The sequence below is a fragment of the Pseudonaja textilis genome, chromosome 2 (assembly GCF_049901715.1).
Source record: "Pseudonaja textilis isolate UNSWEBS1 chromosome 2, rPseTex1.2, whole genome shotgun sequence".
NCBI lineage: Eukaryota > Metazoa > Chordata > Lepidosauria > Squamata > Elapidae > Pseudonaja > Pseudonaja textilis.
In genome coordinates, this window is record NC_141991.1 from 69,822,515 (window position 1) to 69,844,967 (window position 22,453).

Consider the following 22,453-nt stretch of genomic DNA (forward strand, 5'->3'; position numbering starts at 1 on the left):
ATGATTATGAGAGATGACTATTTTATTGCTCACCTCTAGAAAGGCTAATAATTGACACTCAGCCAGAGTAGAATCTCTTGGTTCCTTTGAATCATAAATGTTTGTTTTTTTAAATAAACACTGTTCTTCAAAAGCAAATGACGTACCATCACATTATCAAGTTTTCTTTCTTAATGCTGAAACCTTGCTTGATTAGCTGAGTCACTGAGAGGATAGCTTTTTCTTAGCTCTCATGCAGTTTTCTTGTTTTCAATTACATTGACAGCTAGAGCTAATGAATTTAGATAGACAAAGATATACTGCATGTCTGTTTTATCCTTGTATAGTTTCTCTGTGGCAGTTTGTAGAAGAATCATTACTGTAGGCAGTACACAAATGTAATTTGTTCTTTCACTGCAGTTGACAGTGATTCAACAACTTGTCTACCATCTGTCCATGGCCCGGATAGCCTGAAACCTGCTATTTTGGTTAAAACTCCACCCATAAGGAAGGATCCAGTTAAGCCAGGTTTGTACACGTTATTTATAAATATAGAATTATTTACATATAATCCCTTAAAGTCTTGGCATAGGGATCAGCAGTTGTAGTCAGGATATGAGTTTGTAGCAACTCTCTTTTCAGGAGTGGATATTTCTGTGAAGAGAAAAAAGCCTCGGTCTATGCTGCCTCTGAGCACATCTATGGACCACAGGTCGAAGGAGGAGCTGCACCAAGACTGTCTGAGATTAGCACATTTCTTACATTCCAAAGGTAAGACAGGAAGTATGCACCGTAGAACAGTAACTTTTTAGATAACTTCATATCTTAGCCTGACTTTGTGGCCTTTTCAAACAATATATAGCAGAATATATTAACACGTTTGTTCCATAGTCCCATACTATTGACATTAGTAATATGAGAAAATTGTATATCACAAAAATAAATGGCAGTGTATAACTGGGGTTGGAAACGTTATGACCCAGTGGCTAGATTGCCAGCAAGGGCTTGAACTTGCAACAAAAACAGGGATCTTGGAACGATTTCTAGAGGAGAAGAGTAAAAAATCTGTGCTTTTTACCAAGTGATATTTATCAAAACTGCTTTTTAGCTGCAGTCCAGGAGGAAAAGAGTCATCTTAATTGGGAAGGCTTTAATGCCACATCCCCAGCAGTCTCATCCCTAGATACCACTTGTTCTTTTCAGTCTACCCTGTTTGGAAAACTAAGCAGAGCATGGTTTCCTCCCCACAAGCATGATGTTTCAACTGGAAGAACATATATATGTAGTGTCTCAATTATCTGGGTATGCATAAGTTTCTTTTTTAGAACAATATGAAGATCTGTTCACATCATGTAGTCAACGTAGCCAGGACTCTTGAAGCTTGGTTCAGCTGCTTTGAAGCCATTACAATCTAGTTGTATGAGCAAACATTTTGATTTAGTGGCAGTACATACTCAGAAGCCTGGGAGAGGAACTCTGAAGCAACCAGAAGCAGTAGGTTCAGAACAGGGTACACAGTGCTGCTAATTCTTGCAATAAGAAATAAACATGTTAACATATGTTAAGAATTATATAAGCTACAGGAAGCACTTTTCTTTTATCACAAAGATCATAAATGTGATAAAACTTTTGTTACTTTCCTGGTAGAATTGAATGAAGATTTGACCTCTTCTTCAAAAGATCCTATCCATTTGGGTCTGTTCACTGATAGACCTGCCCTATATAAGATGATGGAAGCAGAAGGTTGGTATTTGAATCATTAAACACATATCTTGGTTTTGATAAGGATGAATAGTAAATAGGATGTAATATTTGTATGTAAAAATTCTTTGTTAAGCTATGGCTTATGACCATGGGTTGTTGGAACAATCCAGGATCACTTTCCAGATAAAACAACAATTTGTTTGTGGATTGTTTTCTCTCTGTTTCAGTTCTTGCCTTGAACCACTGTGGATTGGTTAGTGGCTTAGGATAAACACTAACAATAAACTAGGAAAACATAACCAGACTTTCTATTAGTATACAATGCTAAGCTATAGTTGTGGTCAGTACTTCCTTAACCAAATGTTACAGTTTCTTTGGCCTTCCAGTCTCTAGTCCTTGTTTCTGAAGGATTTCATTCTGGCCTCAGAAATCTTCACTGAATTCTCAGTTATTTTTTGAAGTTGCCCAACATACCCTTCCTTGTTTCCTTTTTCTTCCATCTCTAAAACTTCCTCAGTATTGGCTCTGAAGTAATCCTGGCAATAGGTTACCATCATATAGATTTCTGTTTCCGTAAAGCTCAGTTAGTTTGGTAATCATGGAAGGGAATTAAATCATATTCAGATAGAATTTGATTTTTTACATACCATAGATTCTGCTTCTAATTTTATTTGAATGTTGGTGGCTATAGTGGGCAATCAGATATTTAAAATTGCAATTCCTAATTTTTGGGGGGCGGTTTACTGTTTGGATTATTACTGTTTTAATCTTTGAATAACTCAGATGAATTATCACATATGAATGACCTCTGATTAGATAATAATTGTTATCTGTGGACTTCTCCAGCCCTTATCTTGTCTGGTTTGTGTTGTTTTTCCTCTCCTTCTTGTAACTGCTTGCATGGAAATTTTTGTCTTCGGTCAAGGATATTTGGAGCTTGGAAGCAAAGTGAAGGAATAAAAGGGGCTTCACCTATTTTTTGTGACTGTGTTTATTTGGTATCCCACCGTGGGTCATCATACCTTGAAAGGCCAGCTGATGACTTTGGACCAGTCACTCTGTTTCAGCTCAACCCACCTCACAAGGGTGTTGTGGTGGGGAAAATAGGAGGAGGAAGGTGTGTTGGGTATATTCTACACCTTGAGTTATTTATAAACATAATAAAGACAAGATACAAGTAATAGGGAGATGAGCAGTTTAGAAATATGAAATATAAAGAAAGAGAAATAACTCTCAGTTCAACTAATTGATAGGGTTGTTACTGTGAGGAAAAAGGGAGGATTTAATTTTATCAGGAAAAGAGAACTGAAATAATGAAAAGAGTTGGATTAGGAGAGAAATCTAAAACTTATAGAACAGTCTAGCAAATAAAAACTACATGGTCATTTGGATTCAAAAGCGTTATTAAACAGACAAGAAATAATAGCAAAGTTGCAAAGTATAGGAGTATATGGATTGTCTTGTTGCTTTTTGATGCTGCTGCTGTACACATTGTTCAGAGCATATTGTACATAATGCTTACACCCACAGGAAAAAGTCATTTAGGAAATGGACATCCTGAGCTATTTCAACAACTCATGTTGTGGAAAGGAGATCTTAGAGGTGCTCTTCAATCAGCTGCAGAAAGGGGAGAACTGACAGATCAACTAGTGGCCATCTCACCAATGGGTATGCATGACACTGAAGAACATCTGCTATTTTGCACCCAATACTAGGCAGTACTGTAAAACTGATGCCTTGTTCTAAAGCAGAGCTGTTAAACTCGCAGTCCGTGGCACGTGCTGGACATGCCCACACCGGGTTTAGCAGAGAGGAAAAAGTTGTGATACATCACGTGTGTGACACCTGACGATCCAAGTTGGATACCCCTGTTCTAAAGTACTTCCCTTTCTTAATTTAATAATTTTACATTTGTGTTATAGTCCCAGCCAAAGTAGCTGCAGTGGAAGTAGTCAGAAGTGTCAGGCTAGGATTGGGAAAATTCAAGTTCGTGTGGATTTGACCCTGGGTGTTCTGTAGTCATTCTCTCCCAATCAAACATCTTATGGGTTCAGTGAGATGAAATTTGGGAAGGGTCCTCCTACCCATGTTTCAACAAAAAAAAAAGTAGGGTGTAAATGCAACAAATAACAAATAATGTGTTTATTTCCCTCCTTGTTACTTTATTTATTGTTGTTCCCCTCTTCCCTTCAGCTGGCTACCAGGCCTGGGCCTCTACTGTAGAAGCCTTTGCAAAGCAGTTGTGTTTTCAAGAGCAGTATGTCAAGGCTGCCTCCTATCTCCTTTCTCTTCATAAAGTGTATGAAGCTGTGGAACTACTGAAGTCTCATAATTTTTTCAGGTCATTAAAGTGCTATTGTTTCAATTAGTTTTGATATAGAATTGAGAATCTTTCTTTTTGGAAAAAGAAATTGTTATCTTCTACCGTAGCTTTTCATGTAAATCAGAAGAACCAGAACAGCATAGTTAGCATTATCAAGGGATTATTTTATATCAATTTACTATCATGTTTAATGTTATTAATTTCGCCTGTAGTCTATTATTTAACATTAAAATGTGTATATCTAGCTATTTTGTATTAACAGTCTAATACTTCTCTTTATTCCAGCTGTTTTACATGGGAATCAACATTAGATAATTTGATCCCATTTTCCCCATATTCAATAATGCTTGTGGAGGTGTTCATTTATAAATTTCCATTAATGCAATACCAAGAGCACAATAGTAGTAAAATGAAAGGGTAATAGGAATTATGTTAAAAATAGGAAAATATAGTTGTAAAGTAAACCAATGAATAGGAATACTTCAAAGATGTACAGTTAATGTTTGTTAGTAAAAACATTTTAATGGCAACTGATAGCATGTGATTATATTCTAGGTGAGGGATGTGAGAAATGTTTGCAGTTGTGTTTTATAAAGAGTTGATGCAATTCCTTTTATTGCATTTAATAAAATAATTAGTTTTCTCTAATCCTCAGTTTTACTAACAGAATAAGAATTCTCCCATTTTGCATGGCTCAGGCTAATTCAAATATGTATATTCATCAAGCAGATATTTCTATATATGCATAAGCTGTTGTGATTGAGTTGCCACATACAATTCCTTTCACTCTCATATTCAGCTAAAAGTCATAATCTGTTAATTTAAATTATAAAGTACTAGCTTGCTTACTTGTTGCAAGAATAAGTTGGGCATGCATTTGTCTTTATAAGCAGAAGTTGGGTCCTGCCTTGCTGATTCTCTCAGTATCTTATTGGGGAAATAATCACAATAATTATTTTGAATTTAACTTGATTTTCACGTGAAAGAGATCAGTTAAATTGTGATTTATTTCAAACTAGTTATCTCTCTTCTGTCTCAGAGAAGCCACTGTAATTGCCAAAGCTAGATTACATCCTGAAGATCCAGTTCTAAAAGATCTGTACATCTGCTGGGCAGCAGTACTAGAGAAGGATGGCCATTACTCTATGGCAGCCAAATGGTATGAGTTGCTAGAAAATATTATCTCTTCAATATGTTGTTGTTACTGTTCTACTAAGCAAGATATTCTCTGTCTCAATCTCTCTGTAAATACAGAGACAGAGAGAGAAAGTGTATTTTTCTGTGGGAGTCTTCAAATAGGCAACATAAAATATGGGAAGAAATAAATGATACAAATTACTGTGTCATGATCTTTAGAAGGATAACGTGCACTAGTTGTTTATGACTTCAGTCAGGCTATAAATGTCCAGATTTGTCTTTCTAAGGAATTTTGTAATGTCAAACCTAACGCCATTCTTCCTTGAATTAATTGAGTTAATAATATTTCCAATACATAATAAGTTATCATTAATGTTTTTTCTGGACTTGACTGTGCTTTGTACATTCTATCAACTGAAATTCACAGTCCTGGAAACAATACAACCAAAATAAAATCTTAGTTCTTGTATTTCCATTTAAGATTGAATTGCAAAGAATACTTGGTAACCTCTCAATTCCTGTTCAGTATACATTAATGGACAAAGTACATATTTCCAAGAGAAGAAATAAAAAATAGTACTTAGGATCTATCTGTAATTATAGATGTGCTCAAATGTTCACCTAACCCTTGCAAAATTTGCAAAATGTGAATCCTTTTGTAAGTAAACATGAACATGAATGATCTCAGACATGATAGCAGTCTTCCTTGGAGGGGTTACCACAGAGAAAATGGCAGATACTAATTACTGTTAAGGCACAGGTATGGATAGTTACCCTTCATTTCCATCTCAACCTGTGTATGTCAGCTTTAGTGTATACTGTATTATTAGCCCAAATATTCAAGAATATACAAAGTTTTTAACATTTTATTTTTTCCTTTATTGTCATGCTTTAAATAATAATTGTGCTATTTTATGTGGCCTAACACTTTAATTTGAATCACATTACAAATGTTTAAAAATATGGGTTTTTTGGGACCACTCATGTTTACTTACAAAATTGTTGGTATCTTACAGATTTTATGAGAATATAAACCTGTGAGCAAAACTATAACTGCATTAAATATAAATTCTTAATGGTTAAATTTGATCCAAATTAAAATTTAATTCTTTGTATAAATGGTTTCATTTCAGTTACCTTGGAGCTACCTCTCCCTATGATGCTGCCAAAGTACTGGCCAAAAAAGGAGATATTACATCACTTAAAACTGCTGCCGAATTGGCTCTGATAGTTGGAGAGAACGATTTATCTCTGTCCTTCTCCTTGAGATGTGCCCAGGAGCTTCTTTCATCTAAAAATTGGGTTGGGGCACAAGAGGTTCTCCAGCAGCATGAGAGTTTGTTGGTCAGTGAGCATTATTTGTATTATGTCATAGTTAACATGAAACAGTCATACATTGGATTTAGGATAGTACAGATCTTGAAATTGATGCTGTTTGCCAGCCACGAAACAGTGAACATATAATTCTACAAATAGGCTGGTTTGGATAATGACCGTTTATGTGTAAAAGCTTGAGTTAAAATAAACATTTGCCATATTACTGAATAGTACATATTGTCAGTATAAAAATACAGACTTTTATTTGTATATAAATCAAATTTCTATCGTTCCATCTAGTTTCTATTGCAACAAGAGTTTGCTGATCAGTATCTTTTGTTGCTTTTAGAGTGATTCATTCTTTACCTCTTTATTTTGTTTACACTCTCATACCTATTTTCAACCATATGAGAAACAGTTTGGTCTACTGGTTAAGGCATCAGGCTAGAAAGCTGAAGACCGTGAGTTCTACTCCCACTTTAGCCATGAAAGCTGGCTGAGTGACCTTAGGCCACTCACTCTATCTCAGTCCAATTCACTTTATTATTGTGGGGAAAATAGGGTGGTATGTTGGATATGTTTACCACCTTCAGTTATTTCTACAAATAATAAAGATGGGATACAGATAAATATGCATATGTAGGTTATATTTTTATCAAGTTTTGAGAAAAATATTTTCTCAAGCTGAGATTAAAAAAAAAAATTTCACTTCAAGGGGCAACGGTTGGTATTCTGTCTTCATGAATTGCTTCACAAGTGCCTCAGTCAACGGAATCCAGTGGGAACTCGATGCCTATCCACACCTTGTTACAATAGCTGGACCACCAATCAAGATCTGAATTTCATAGATATGGTTATCGATGTATGGCAGAGTGCATTGGGTGTGAACACACCTGAACAGTTTCAGAACATATTCGAACAGCTGAGAACTCTTGAGTACCCTCCTGCTACTAGCAATACGCCTCCCAAGCAGGTAATTTGTTTATTAATTTTGTGAGTATAATTTTCAAATGGTAGTTTGCTATGAGGCGACCACAAAGTACTTGTACTATATTCACAACAATTCCTGACAAATTAAAAGCCTGTCTAGAATCATAGAACTGAGCAAAGGACAAAGGATTTAATTTGGCCTTCTGCAATGTGCAGAAAAATCAGCCAAACCAACCATAGATGATTGTCTAGCCTCTTTTTAAAAACCTCCAAGAATAGAGAAACACAAACTTTATAGACTGTTTCAATTATTTTACAGATTTTAACCTACTGTTTCCACTCCCAAGTATATGTGGCTATGAAAAATGTTTCAACATATTCCCTATAGTTTTCCTTAAGATACCTGAACAGAGAGTGTTCCATAATGTTGTCTTCTTTTTCTTACTAAACATCCCAGGTTCCTTCCGCCTATCCTATTCTTTCCTCAAGTTCCTGACACTTATTCAAGCTCCTTTGTAATAACACATTAAAATTGTTATAATGGAAGCTAACTGATAATTGCCCATAGGTTTTTGCTGTTCCATCCACTCCCATGTATTGAGATCTTTAAGTCTATCTTTATTTTCTTTCTTTATCTAGCTGATGTTCCATATTTCCCATGAGTTGACACTAGCATTTCTTAGCCTTCAGATGTCTTCCTGGGAGGAAACTGTGAAAGCTACCTTACAAGCTGTGATGCGAAGTTATGAGGCTGGAAACTTCAGTCTTATGCAAGAGATATGCAACCTCTGCTTCCCTACAGGTGATGGCTAATTTTTTCTTGGTCTCAGTATTTCCATAGGTCCAAGAGTACAGCCTCCAGCTTTCATAATCTGTGTTCAGTTTCCTTCAAAATCTTGGTGGGTAGGAGGCAACAGTATGATTAACTTTCTGATTAACTTTCCCTGTACTACCGAGCTGTGAAAAAAATATTTGAATTGCTTTTGTTAAATGGGAAAAATAAAATGAGTTCAAGAATTGAGACGGCCCAGAAAGCAACAAGAAACATAATTTTGGATTTATTGATGTCTACATCATTATGTTGTGGATTCCAACTACCTAGGATAATGTTTTCCTCAGAGGCCTATCAGATGCCATCAAAAAAGTTACCATACTGTAGAATTGTATGAAAACAGAGATTCTGAGGACTGTTTAATAGCCCTCCTATCATGGCACAGAGCTATTTTTCTCCTTTGATAAGAATTCTGACCCCCCCCCCCTTTTAATAGTTCATTTTGAGAGAAAACCTTCATTCCGCTTTTTGAGAAGAGGTGAAGATGCAATTCACATTGTCATTTTTTAAACAAGTCCATTGAGACATTTTTTATCTCATTTTCTACCTGCAGGCAAGATTGCATAAAAACATAAACTAGTATGGCTAGATGCTTCTACGGTCACAAGTAAAAAAGAGAGAGGCAAACCCAACCACCCTGTTGTTCTCCTGCCACTGGCATTCAGCAGGTTGCCCCCAACCCAAAAGAAACATTTGAAGCTTCATGATCAATAGGCCTTCAGGAGCCTGTCCTCCATGAATGTACTCGCACCCTTTCTAAAGTCATTCCAGTTATGCCTGCCATTTCTAGTAATAATGAATTTCACTGGAAATTCTATGTTTAATATTGAATCTATTTTATAAACTAAAACTGACCTGTTTTCCTTATAGTGGCAAAAATTCATAACAATGAAATTCTAAACACTGCGTTTTGGGGAAAAAATTGAAAAGCACAGTATTCTCAATTATGTTTGTCTTGTTCAGTAGGCTGCAATCATGTGAGAGACCACCTGGACAGCAGAAATCCCGAGAGCATGACAGCTTTTAGAAGTTTAGAAGCATTTGTGGCTTATGGACAGCTATACAACTTGTGGTGGAATTCCCCTGAGAATACTGGCTTAGAATCCCTGAAACAAACCACCGAGGCTCATTCTCTGACTAATCTTGAACAGAACAGCATTAATACAGTTTGTTTGACTAAAGAAATTGTAATCAAGCCCACCAAGACTGAATATCCTTTTCATGTGGATTCCAACGGAGCTGCCTCAGAAACTTATTTAGCAGACCATTTAAGTTCAGAAGACAGACAGATGAAACTGAGGGGATGTAGAGTGCTTCTTTCAGAAGAACACGCTGAAGTCCAGAGTTTACAGAGGGATATTTCTAGAATTCAACAAATTTTTGCAGAAATGATTCATGAGCATCAGAAAACCAACTTCCATCAAAGTGCCGAGGGGCAGGAATTAGAGGCTAAGTCTGCAATAAAGCAGGATCTGAAGTAAGATTTGCTAAATAATTTCTGTAGAAAGGATCATGTTCAAAAGAAGCAGAAACCCACTCTGCTGGATTTGACTCATAACTTAAAGAGTACATTAGCTTTATGGCATGGTTGAGATTCCTCATTTGTTTATTTAGCTGCCTGTTGAGATTCCTTTTCTACCTACCTATTTATCTGTTTTTTTCACCATAGGGTGAATTTAATTGAGATAGATCTAGGGAATATGCATTAATGAGCAGCATGATGGCCTAGTGGCGAAGACACTCCCCTCCCATTTGGAAGGTTGAGTGTTCAATCAAGTGGCAGTTGTTTCTCTCCTGGGGGGGCAAAGAAAAAATAACTGCTACGAACTCTGCATGATGTCAGGAAGGACTCTTCCCCCTTAAATTAAGGGATACAGGGTTGTAAAGTGGACTTTTTTAGCAGACCTTGCACATAGTACAGGAATATTTCTAGGAAGATGTAAGGAATTAATAGTTGATAGCCGAACTGCTGTGGTCCTGAATTCATACATTTTCAAGGGGAGCTTTAGCTTTAAATATGTATTATTCTAACTCCAAAAAAGCCCTTAAAATTTGTGTTTATTATTAAAAAGCTTTAAAGGACATACAAATGCCCTATTTCAAACATAACATCATTTGGATTGCTTTTGTATGATTTGTTATTAAAAAATTGAAATAACTTCTCTATATGACAGAACTATTTAATTTCTTCCAGTTTCACTGCCAAAATATATATTGTAAATAATTCATTATGACTATATTGGAAATGAGATCTTTTAAATTTAATTTCTTTACAGTAAAGATCAAAGGAAGGAACTAATTTGTCTGCCAGATCTGACAAAGCAACTTACAGAAGCAAATCAGAAACTTGCAGAATTTCCAGAAAGTATGAAGGTAAGACTTAAGATTTTTTTTCAGCAGTGTTTTCTCTGCTTGCCATCAATTATGTTCATTATGTTCTTCCAAATTCTTCCTCCATAGAGTAAATCTATGATTGTTCTGCAATTAGCAAAGATCTAATGTGCTTGCACTCCAAGCTGTAAAATGAAAAATAATTTCCAACCCAAATGAATAGTAGTATAATTCAAAATTCTTAGAATATAGACAGGTATGATAACTTTCCAATTTTAAATAGCTGATATGGATGATAAGTTTCTCTAATTCTAATTTAATAGTTTAAACTATTTTTAAATTGTTAAAACTGATGCTGTTTGAATGGCATATGGCTAATTTTAATTTATTTTACTCACATATGAGAGTTATATATGTTAAAGCATTGCTAATTTAAATATTATAAATTAAAGGATAATATACCTACTTGGGCTTCTAGTTTTTTTATTTATTTACCTATTTATTTACAGGTTTCCCCTTTCCCTGATGTATTAGAATGCTGCCTTATTGTGCTTCACATGGGTGCACAGTGCCAAGTGGATCTGATTCCAGAATTGCAAGAGCAGTCATTAAATCTACTTGGGAAATATGGAAGAAAACACATATATAAAGAAGCTTCCAAGAAATTCTTTATATGAAATTCTTATCTTTTTCTCCTGGGTGTTAAGGATGGTTATGAAATATGTTTCATTCTACAATGAATGATTAGAAGACTACTGTTATACAGTCATACTGCACAATTATTGAGTGTAATCAAATAATGTGGAATGTGGGAAAAAACAAATACCTATTTTTTTTTCAAGCACTGCTAAAGATATTTTCTACTTCAAAAGGAAACTTCAAAAGCACCCCTCTAATAAACATGCTATATGAACTATCTGATCATCTCTCCTTTTAAAAGATAGGTGTTCTATGAATATCTCCTAAGCATATATACATATACATTCTATACCCATTGAAATACTCTTCCTGATCTAAAATTCTTCCAGTATTTGAAGATACTCACATTTAAGAAAATTATAGATCTGAGGAAATATTACATATAGAAGTCCCCAGGTTAAATACATCTGACTTAGGGACAACCATAGTGATGAATAGGTTGCTTATTACTAAAAATGGTACACAACACTGCTCTTCCTTCAAATGATGAACTACTGAATCCACACAATATTTTGATAGACCACTGAAGCCGCAAATTTTTAATATACAGCTATTTTCAGAGGTTTGTAAAAATACTGCATGGCTTCCAGTGGTTTGCCAACTCGAAGAACAATGCTATTCAGTATTTTTAATAGTAGGTACCCTGTTTGTAACTACAATACAGGTAGTCCTCAACTTACAAAATATACAATTCTTTTTGTTAAGTGAGACAAGTGACTTTTGTCCCATTTTCGGAAATGGAAAATGGTCTGTCACTTTTTTCATTGCCGTTTTAACTTCAATACTAAACAAACTGTTGTAAGTCGAGTATCTGAATGAGCTCTGACTTATAATTAAAAAGTTTTAATTATAAAGTTATAATTAAAAAGTTTTAATTGTAAATTTAGTTTTTAAGTTAAAAAGTTAACTTAAAAAGTTAAAGACAGGAACGGAACAGGATTTCCTATATATTGCATGTCATGCTTGCAACATTATTTAAAATATTTTGGACATAGAAGGAGAGAACTCATGCTGACATGAAAATTTTTTAGAGTAAACTAGTAATTGTTACAATTTGAATTATGCTAAAACCCTCACTTTTCAAGTCTGGATTATACATACACACATGCACACAGGATACATAAAAAGTAAAACAGACTCAGGAATATACAAATGGAAATTTGTATAAGCAGGAGGATTAAAACTAGCCTCTGTAAAACTTAAGTGTTGCATCTGAGAGGTTTTATCTCTGTCTAGTGACTAAGTTCCTTTTGCTGACAGTTTTTTTTTTTGACACAAGCAATTAACGAAAATTCTTTTTTTAAAAAAAATAAAAATAGAACTCCAAGTCTCATGCTTTAAGAAAAGTCTTTATTTTACAAAATTAAGAACCAATTATATACACAGATGCATTTAACAGCAGCTTGTAATACTTTACATAATGGGGAATTTATTAAAAATTTCACACTTGTCAAGATCCCCTCTGCCCCCAAACAGGATTTTTGTTTTCAGGATGATGACACTTGCAAAACTATTAAATGAACTTTTAGTCTACATCTATAGGGTTTCTCTTCAAAGTAGTATAAAATGGTAATCTAAAAGTTTTAATAGCCCATTATTACTAGATATTTGTGATTTTACCCAATTACTGTCCTATTCACAAAAGGGTTAAAGTATTTCACTCAACATGAAACTATTTTTGGTCCCAATTATTACTGCAGTCTCAAGCATGCTGACAGTTTTATTCTATTCTAAAATTATTAAGATGAAAATTGCCAATATGATATCATGGCCCAGCAAGCTAAAGGAAGGAAGGAACTAGTGATAATACCATCCAGGACCACCATTATGGTGACTTCTAGCATATAGTTACACTATGTTCATGCAGTCTCCACCACCAGGGCTGAATGGATCACTTTCACAGACTGACACAAAAGATAAAAACTAGCAGAGGGCTTAGAAACGCATCACCCTCACAGAGAGCAAAAGAAAAATTTAAAATAAGCAGCCAAAACTAAATTTGCAAGTGCATGAAAGAACTTCAGCTCTGCTGAAAATTCTGAAAGAATTACTTGCAAATTCAGTAAAGTTTAAAATAAAAAGGAGTTATATACATAGTGTGTAGCTCGAGTCTGATTTTTTTTTTTTTTACATACAAGACAAACTCCAGCCATTATGAAATCACTTAATTGGAATCTACCAAGATTCAAAGAAAAGATGCTTTTCCCCTCTTTAAAAAAACACTCATGCTTTCCCCATGTCTTGGAAAGATGTGAAACAGTTTCAAGAAGGAAGTTTTACCTCTGTGGACCCATGTTAATATCCTAAAGTAGCAATCTTGTCACTGGGGCATATTATTGATAATAGCCAAAATACTCATTTTCTCTTGGGCTGTTTCTACGTCTTCGGTCTGTTTCTGAGCTACTCCTGTGCCAAGGCCATATAGTCTCCCACAATACTTTGCATCATCAATTGTATCCTCAAAGAACAACTAGGAAAAAAATATACAAGTGGTCATACATTTCATCTAACGTTTTGGGATATATCTTTAAGATTTAAGACAGTCAATTCAACAGTGGCTGACCTTTACAGAACCCAAAGAAATTAAGAATAGTATAGCATATTGCAAAAGATGTTGAAGAGGGTATCAAGAATAACATCAAACTGCAAGCCAAAGATTTGGAAAGAAGCCAAATGAGCCTACCTCTTTCATTCTGAAGAATGCCATCCCTGTAAGTAAAGAATCTGACCCTGCTTGGTGCTGCCGGCCAATACGCTGCAAATCTAGCTGGTCAGCAACTTCCTGAAGCCCTCCCTGCAATAAAGGAAGAAGTCTGAAACACCAGAGCCAATGTTCCATCTGACCTCTTTTGACTGGTTAATGGGGGCTATTGGAGTAGAGACCAGAATTTTAAAAGAATTTTGAAATTGTCAAAGCTGCACTTCGAACTTACATATATAATTAATCTCCAGCAATAACTTGATGGTTACAAATGACTGTTTTGAATAAGCAATGCTCCTGAAAGTATATGACTTTTATATTTTTATAATTGGGGGATTTGTGTATATTTGAATGTATTTGATTTTGGAGTGTTTATACACTGATCAGAATTGCTTTTTGTGAGATAGGCGGTCATATAAATGTGATCGATAAATTCTTGCCAAGCAATCATAGGGTACCATGATACAAAAATTGGATCCCGCTTTCCCAAATGGCATTTAATTTGCAGAGAATTTGTAACTATAATAAAATTAAAAGCAACCATTGAATAAAGCCATCATGCTTAAATATATAACTTGTTAATTATGCCTTTTAAATGATATCTACAAATATTCCTCATTTTATTTTACATTTCATGATTTGCAATTAACGATAAAATGTACCTTCAGGTTTTTGCAGCTCTTCATTAAATACTTAACATCATATATAGATGGAAAGAAAAGATTCAGGATATGAAAGAACTCGTGTTCTTCTTCTGGAAGCCTAGAATCTGTCAGCAGTTTCACCATATAACCAAAGTCATAGCCACTGATGAAGTAATAGTAAAAAGGCACATGTTAGTTAACAGCAATATGACTAGATATAGCAGAATTTACTATTATGATCTATTTTAAGTCAATCTTTTCCAATTCAGCTTATAACTGTTGACAGTGGAAATTGAACTGGAGATAGGTCCTCAGCAAGTAGAATTAAATGGAATATACAAAGAAATGCTGAGAACAAAAAGTAGTTGTTAAATGCACCTCCGTGATTACAGGGATTTAGTAAGAAATTGAGTGGAAAATGCAACAACAAAACAAGGAGCAAAGCTGTGTCATATAATCTGAGTCATATGTTCAATTCCAGCAACAAATAAACAGCTGAAAGTTGATACCTGCAAAAAGTAAAGCCAGTAAAATATGAATTGCCTTCATCATCATTTGGTATTTACTAGATTTGGGGATAGGTGAGATGAATTATGGAAGAGTTTAAAATGTTGATAAAACTTACAAAAGCACCATTCACAATGAGACAATCCAAAAAGGCTAAAGGAAAAGGTAACATCTGATAATTGGATACGTTTTGAAAATAAGGGAGGTGTGCATTTAATTACAAAGTATGTAGAGAACTTAAAACATTAAAAGAAGTTATAACAAGGTAGAACACGTCAATGATAGAGAAAAAAACAAATGTAACCATTGCTCAACATATGCTGTAAAATGTGTATGTATATATATATATATATATATATATATATATATATATATATGTATGTATGTATGGGTGTATGTGTGTTTATTTGTATGTTTTTAACTGTACAAGTATTAAATAAATTCTATTTAGAAAAATAATAATCTACAAACCATTTAGAATTCCAGTTTTTCTGCCACTGAGGATCATTCTCGGATTCATATACACCAACTGTTCACCAAGGCCATTTGCCCAGGCATTCATTTTTTTCCAAGCAATTCCAACATACAATCTATACCTGTTTTATGCTAGATCAAATAAAAAAGGCAAATAAAGTTTACCGACATATTGAAAAAAACAGACTAACCTATGAAATGAAAGCCATTTGACATTGTCACTGAGCACCACACCAGAGGTCATTAGAAGTTCCGCAAAATGTAAAGTATCAATCCCTTCCTCCTCGTGTTTCTGAAATTGTAATCCTGAGCTTGCAAGGAGGTCTATTGAATCCTGAGAATACATATCTTCCCTAATGAGAAAGACAAATAAATGTTAAAACTAGTTTTTTTCCTAAACAATCACTGGGTATCATTTATTTATGTTACTACTTCCAATTCATTATTTACCATGACATGGTTTAGGTAAGTTTATGGAACCCTTCTGTCCAACATATACAAAAGGTCCAGTTTATATTATATTTTTATTACAGTAAAATGTGGATACATACCTTATCTTGTTTATCTGAAAATGGCCTGTTTTATCTGAAATCAACAGGTTATTTTCAAAAATATTCTTTTACAAAGTAACACATCTTTTAAAGAGATTAACAGCTTCTACTGTGCAGACTTTGAAGCACACAATTTTTTTTACAAGAGAATGGAAAATTGACAATATCTTGGTTCTCTGTGGCCATAAACTCAAGTTAGAGAAATTATTCTGCCGGTTAGTCAGACTTACGTAAGATTGAACTTGAAATTAAACTGCCAAGTATTGATTCCTACAGGATATTCTCCTTTTTCATTTGTGAAGGTCAGGCCTAACTGGATAATTTTAAGCAGGTCAACGTTACATCGGAGCAGTTGATATTGATAATCTATAGAACTGCGAAATTCACCAATTGGTCGAACAACAACCCCAGGAAACTCTGTGTCCTACAAAGGAACATAAGAAAACATTAAACCCAAGCAAAAATAAAATCTGGATATTATCGCTATACAAATATTGTGGTTTTTCAAATGTACGATTATTCATAATGGACACTTTATTATGTATTAAATTAAAAGAAAAATATAAATATTTTTATAGAATCTTGAGTTTAGTAATTTAAGGTATTTTAAATACTGGTATTATTTAAACCTAGAAAGAAGTCCCTGTATTTTATTACTATCTCTGTACTATAAAAAGTCAGAGATAATTTTGTTATATACTCATTTGATATATATTTTTGACACTTTATAATTTGTCTTGTTATTCCTTTACCCTTTTTCCTTTATGTTACTTTGTATTTTGATATCCCAAAAGAAATGGGAAGTATATGCATGGATCCCTTCTTATTTGCCACAGACTCTTCTTCAATAACATACTCTCACTGCATTTAATTTATTTTACTGGAATTATGCAAATTGCTTTAAAGGCAATCAGGAACAGTTTATTCATGTGTTGAAATATTTCTGATGAATTTGGAACAAGATGTTTTAAGGTTTAGGCTTACAATATTTTTGCTTATGTTTAAAGTGTTTTGGGAAAGCAAATATACTAATAACATAGAATAAAAATAAATGGAATAATTAATCTGGAATTAATTTATTGATATATATTTCAGAACCCATTCTGATACAGTGGGACTTTGGTACTCAACTGCTTTGAAACTCAACTAATTTCATTTTGACATGAAAATTTTGTCCCAGTACTTATTGTTTATTTGGTATTCAATACACAAGCAAGAACTTATTATGTTGGCTGCCTTGTGACCCACTACATTATGGGAAAAAATTGTTTGGTATTCATCATTTTTCATACTCATCACACCTCTTGAGACCAATTAACAACAAGTACTGAGGTTCCACTGTATAACTAAAATTTATATGTTAGAGAATGGCAAATCTACGTAATCTGGCACAATCTAAAACATCTGGCCAAATGGTCCAAGATTTTACAAATAACTATATATAACGAAGTCCTGAATATTACTACAAAAATATCAAATACATCAATGTTTATACAAAAATCTACTTTTAAATTAAATAGGGATTATACAGGAATAGTATTAGGATCTAATGCAAAGTTTGCAAATTTGAATTCCATAACTCACTTAAATGAAACATTTAATAGAACTAAAAATGCTGAAAGAAGCTTCTTTAAAATATCAAGTGGATTCGAGACTGAACACAACACTGATTTAAACTACAATAATTGACTTATCTTTAAAAAAAGTATGTCAGAATTAAAGCTGCACAGAAAGCATAAATTTACCATCGCAATGTAGCTGTAGCTGAGAACAATTTCCCGAATTTTTCTCATCTCTTCCTCTAGATTGTTTGCCCATACTTCACAGATCACTTGACTATTTTCAGCAAGTGCTGCTGGCATCTTGAAGGATTTGTATACAATTACAATGGAAAACCGGTGCTCCAATAACTCAAAATATCTAACAATTGTTGATAAAGAGAAAAAAAGACAATATAGATTGTCAGGATTCCAAGTAATAGATCCTTTGCAAAGCAAGAACTCAAGGCAGGTGAATTCCTCAAAGGATAGCTTTATTAGAATATCTCATTTGTACATATCTGATGAAAACCGACTCTAAGGAAGCCCCTGGTTTTCACCTAATTAAAAGTAAAAGTTTTTCCCTCAACCCCAAACAATCTGTCACATGGCCCAATCAAGGCTGGTCTGGTGACATCACTCCTCTTTCCTCTGGCCAGCTGTAGGAACGTCCTTGGTTGCCAAGAGAAAGTATTTTATTTTGACTACACAACCCAGCTAAGTATTTTATTTTGTCTACGCAACCCAGCTATCTCTAATACCCCCTCTCCCTCGCTCCAGTGTGGCAGCAATTGAGTTAATCTGAGCTGATCCAGGGAATGGCTGTATAAATGGAGCAAGGCAAAAATTCTTGTTAAAAGCTCTCAACTGCCCGGACAAGAATCACTTTCATAACAAAGGCATCAAAAAGGGGTATGTATGGCAAAGATGAGCTGGGAGGCAAAAGCCTGTTTTAATAACAGAAATGCTGATCAGAATTGCTCTTGAAAAGGACTCACTTCTCAGCAGACTCCTTAATATTCTTCTGTAAGCTGCAAAATCAGATATTAACTGCTGATAAAAGTTAAAAATGACCCAAAGCTTTACCAGCACAAGTGAACTCTCTTTGGCAGGCCCTTAGAAGCCCTCAAAAAAAGCTGCAGGATCCAAAAACAGATAGAGCTAAAGCACATTTCTCATCTAAAGCTTAAGTTGTGTTGGCAAAGCGGCTCAAACATAGTCTGGACATGTTCAGTGTGGGAAGTTGAATCTAAATAGATAATGAAATTAGGTTCCAAACTGTTACAAAAATCATATCATCTTTAAAATGTAATCAAGTTTGAAGAAGCATTTACCAAACCATAAGGTATGATTATGGACTCAAAATATTACACAGCACATGACAAAAACAATGTATTCATGCTCCTCCTTTATGTAAATAATGTGATAAGTTCTCCTGAGATCCATCTTGGTAAAAATATTTGGGGGAGGGGGAGAATAGCAGAAATAACAGTTCAGAAGGTGGAAGCTTCTTAACAGTTAAAGTTCAAAATCTGTCCACTATCACAGACGTTTTAATTCTTGACAAGAATGTTACTGAGCCAATATGGAAAAATATTTAGCAAGCATTTACTCTAAACACTTATTTTAAAAGCCCAATTCTTTGGAAGATATAAAATATTAATTTTGAGCAGAAATTAATGCTTTGAAAGGGTTAATCTTTGGTTATAAGATGTTTGTGTTTGCCTGTATATTCAGGTTTACAAATTCAAGTATTCTGTATTCCAAAGAAATCCAAACACTCCAGGGAATTTCCAGAAGCCTGCTGGCACTCTGACAAATTAACCATCAATAGATATTAGACACAGATATTAACAATATCTATGTAACGAGACAATCAACTAGCCAAAAAGGAACAAAAAGACCCAAGCACCTCTCTACCAACAATCAGCACCCAGATCAGCATATATTCACTCCAAGAGTAACATCAGATCAACAATCAAGTAATCAAGAAACTGTTAAAGAAGCCCCACAGTAAACAGCCCAACCCAAGAATCTCTAAGAATCTTCAGCCCCACCAACATTGACAGGGCAAGCCACTAAAATATAAGAATATACTGAGGACATCAAACATCTGCAAAAAAACAAGCAAGCTCAGAGAGCACCAAGTACCCCTTCCTATTCAAAGAGATATTTAGTTGCTAGATGCCCTCTCCAATATTGTGTGTCACAGCCACAGTACAATAAACAATAAATACACAGGTGGATAAAAAGCTGCAAATTAATGTAAGATATACAGACCACATGATGCCTGCACTGAAACATCTGCACCAGAAAAGTGTTTAACTGGTAGAAACTAAGTTACTGGCATGAACCTTTAATGACATGGAGTCTGAATATCAGGAGAAACACTCATTTTAAAGATATCTCCTCTGTAGGAATGTCATGTATCTGATAGGAAAACACCTTTCCTATATTGTTCCCAGACATTAGAATACAACTTCTCTAGAGATGTATTTGATTCTAACCTCTCAACATTAAATTACTATATATACAGGTAGTCCTCAACTTACAACAGTTCATTTAGTGACCATTTGAAGTTATAATGGCACTAAAAATGTGACTTATGATCATTTTTTCACTTTTATGACCATTGCAGAATCCTAATCATGTGATTTACATTGGGATGGTTGACACCTATTTCATGTTTATAATGGTTGCAGTGTCCAGAGGTCATGTGGATAATTTTTGTGACCTTCTGACAAGCAAAATCAATGGGGAAGCCAGATTCACTTAACAACCATGTTACTAATTTAACAACTGCGGTGTGATTCAATTATAACAAATCTGGCAAAATACAAGTCATAAAATGGGGCAAAACTCACTTAACAAATTTCTCAATATAAATTCTCGGCTCAATTGTAATCATAAGTTGAGGATTACGTGTATGCTATAAATTATATTACATTATAATATTAAATTTTCATGCCACCCATTTCCTGCATAAGGTAACTACGGAAGGCTTACTTTATTATAAAAAGATAACTAGAAGTAAACATATTAAAACTATGCAGATTAGATATTTAATAAATTAAAATAAAGGTACAACTTTCACCAATTATTAATTTATTTTAATTTTTAATTTTCAGTATATTTCTTTTAAAAAAATGTTCATCTCCCATCCCTGCTCTTCTGAGCAGAAAAATGGGATGTAGCCTGTGTAAAGGAATACCCATATTTTTCCTCGAACTTTAATGTGTATCCTGTTAAAAAAAACACACACACCTGTACACATACACACACAATGTTTTCAGCAGGCCTCCTTAAAAAAAATTCCTTCAACTAGGAGACAAACTTTTCTCCCCCTCCCAAGCACTTCATCTCCTATTTCTGAGCGACGGCCGCCAATCCGGCCCGCCCAATGCAAACCGGCAAAGGTTTTTGAATCCACCTTCCCTGGACAATCGGCCGCAACCTCAACAACAACAAAGCTTCCTTCTTTCTATCCCAAATACGAATTGGGCCCAGGAAACTCCGCCTTTCCAAGGCTCAGTTTCCCCGGGACGGAATGGGGGGGGGGGGATTTAACCCGGGGCCACACTGAGGGATCGGGTGTTAACTGCTGTCCGGCAATCCCCGTCACCTCAGCCAGCGATATCTGTCCGATGGAACACGGCCCCATGAGGCACTGTTTGTTTCTCCTCAAGCAAGAAGCATCTGCCAGGCCGTTTCGATCTCCTCTTTCAAAAACGGAGCCTTCCATTTTAAGGCTTCCCAGCGTTAAGTCAAAGAGGATCTGGCTTCTCAATTTCTGCCCCGGCTCGCTGAGAGGGCTCAGTAGGAAGGAGGCAGGCAAATCACCGTGGGCACCGGCTCCCGGGGATGCTCGGCTTCCTCCCCCGCAGCAACAGCAGCAGCCCCCGCCTCGCCCCCCGCCCGCCACTCCGACGCCTCTGGGAAATCGAACTACGAGAGCGAGCGAAACCAAAGGAGCCTTCTACGAAGACCCAGGACATCCGGTCTGCAAAAACAAAAGATCTGCTCCGCCCCGGACTTTCGGGCCCTTCCGCTCCGGGCCTGCGCTCGAAAAGGAAGCCACCCAACCCCACCCCACCCCACCCGCTGCGCGCGCACGCCGCCTCACCGGGAGAATCGAGCGGCGGACCGTTATCGCCCCCTTTCCCCGCCGCCTTCGTGGTCTCGGTTAGAAGCCGCTCTAGCCTGGCCTTTTTTTGTTTGTTTGTTTGTTTTTACATCGCTCGATGGTTTGAGGGATATATATATAATTTTTTCCCGCTTTCTCCCTTCCTTGCACGCATGCGCTTTGCAATAGAGCCTACTGACCCTTTTCAGGCAAAAAACTTCCGGGCGCCTCGGAAAATCCCGGAAAGACGAAAAGGCTGCAGTATTGCTCATGCGCATGGCCAGCGTGGCTGCCCAGTGACTAATGCGCACCCTGTTCTGACTTGTGTTTATTAACCAGTGAAAAGCGCCAATGATGGTCACGTTTGTATGTTGCGTGGATCTCATATACGGCTAATGCAAGGCGGTTTGGCCTTTTCACTTAATAACCCTCGGGTTTTGCTAACGCGTGCCTGGTAACTTTAAGCTAGTACGCCGTAGCAATGAAGGCAATCTAGTTCACATCCATAGAAGTGAATCGGTGTCCCCTTCTAGTATGTTGGGGCAGCAGATAAAGCTGTCTTTACCCCAAGTTTGCGAGGTTAAAGATCCTTTTACAAGATCCATTGAATTGCGCGGGGCCATATCCCGGGGAAGATCTGTGCTCATATTAACCACACAACTG

General features: G+C 35.7%; 2 protein-coding genes across 9 annotated transcripts in view; one reads left to right on the forward strand and one right to left on the reverse strand.

Moving 5' to 3' along the window:
- Positions 1–11,471, forward strand: part of GEMIN5 (gem nuclear organelle associated protein 5) — a 28,289-nt gene extending 16,818 nt beyond the window's left edge. For 2 of the 4 annotated variants that reach the window (XM_026696663.2, XM_087924234.1), the window contains exons 17-28: positions 400–507; positions 622–750; positions 1,627–1,722; positions 3,214–3,351; positions 3,877–4,024; positions 5,046–5,165; positions 6,277–6,487; positions 7,176–7,433; positions 8,030–8,192; positions 9,186–9,699; positions 10,499–10,595; positions 11,063–11,471. In XM_026696663.2, the coding sequence (XP_026552448.1) occupies positions 400–507; positions 622–750; positions 1,627–1,722; positions 3,214–3,351; positions 3,877–4,024; positions 5,046–5,165; positions 6,277–6,487; positions 7,176–7,433; positions 8,030–8,192; positions 9,186–9,699; positions 10,499–10,595; positions 11,063–11,230 (2,150 nt within the window). In that variant the 3' untranslated portion in view covers positions 11,231–11,471. The remainder of the gene's footprint in view (positions 1–399; positions 508–621; positions 751–1,626; positions 1,723–3,213; positions 3,352–3,876; positions 4,025–5,045; positions 5,166–6,276; positions 6,488–7,175; positions 7,434–8,029; positions 8,193–9,185; positions 9,700–10,498; positions 10,596–11,062) is intronic. The other 2 variants (XM_026696664.2, XM_087924235.1) reach the window with 1 other exon arrangement.
- A 1,111-nt stretch (positions 11,472–12,582) lies between these two features.
- CNOT8 (CCR4-NOT transcription complex subunit 8) lies at positions 12,583–22,001 on the reverse strand. 5 transcript variants are annotated; one of them, XM_026696662.2, is made up of 7 exons: positions 21,791–22,001; positions 17,875–18,049; positions 16,360–16,553; positions 15,770–15,931; positions 14,616–14,760; positions 13,936–14,046; positions 12,583–13,722 (listed from the first exon to the last, which is right to left on the reverse strand). In XM_026696662.2, the coding sequence occupies exons 2-7, from the start codon at positions 17,989–17,991 to the stop codon at positions 13,573–13,575; spliced, it is 879 nt and encodes a 292-aa protein (XP_026552447.1). In that variant the 5' UTR covers positions 17,992–18,049; positions 21,791–22,001; the 3' UTR covers positions 12,583–13,572. The 5 variants fall into 5 exon arrangements, with proteins under 5 accessions (XP_026552447.1, XP_026552446.1, XP_026552444.2 ...); XM_026696661.2 differs by lacking the exon at positions 21,791–22,001 and adding an exon at positions 21,290–21,747; XM_026696659.2 differs by lacking the exon at positions 21,791–22,001 and adding an exon at positions 21,508–21,741.
- Positions 22,002–22,453: the final 452 nt, after the last annotated feature.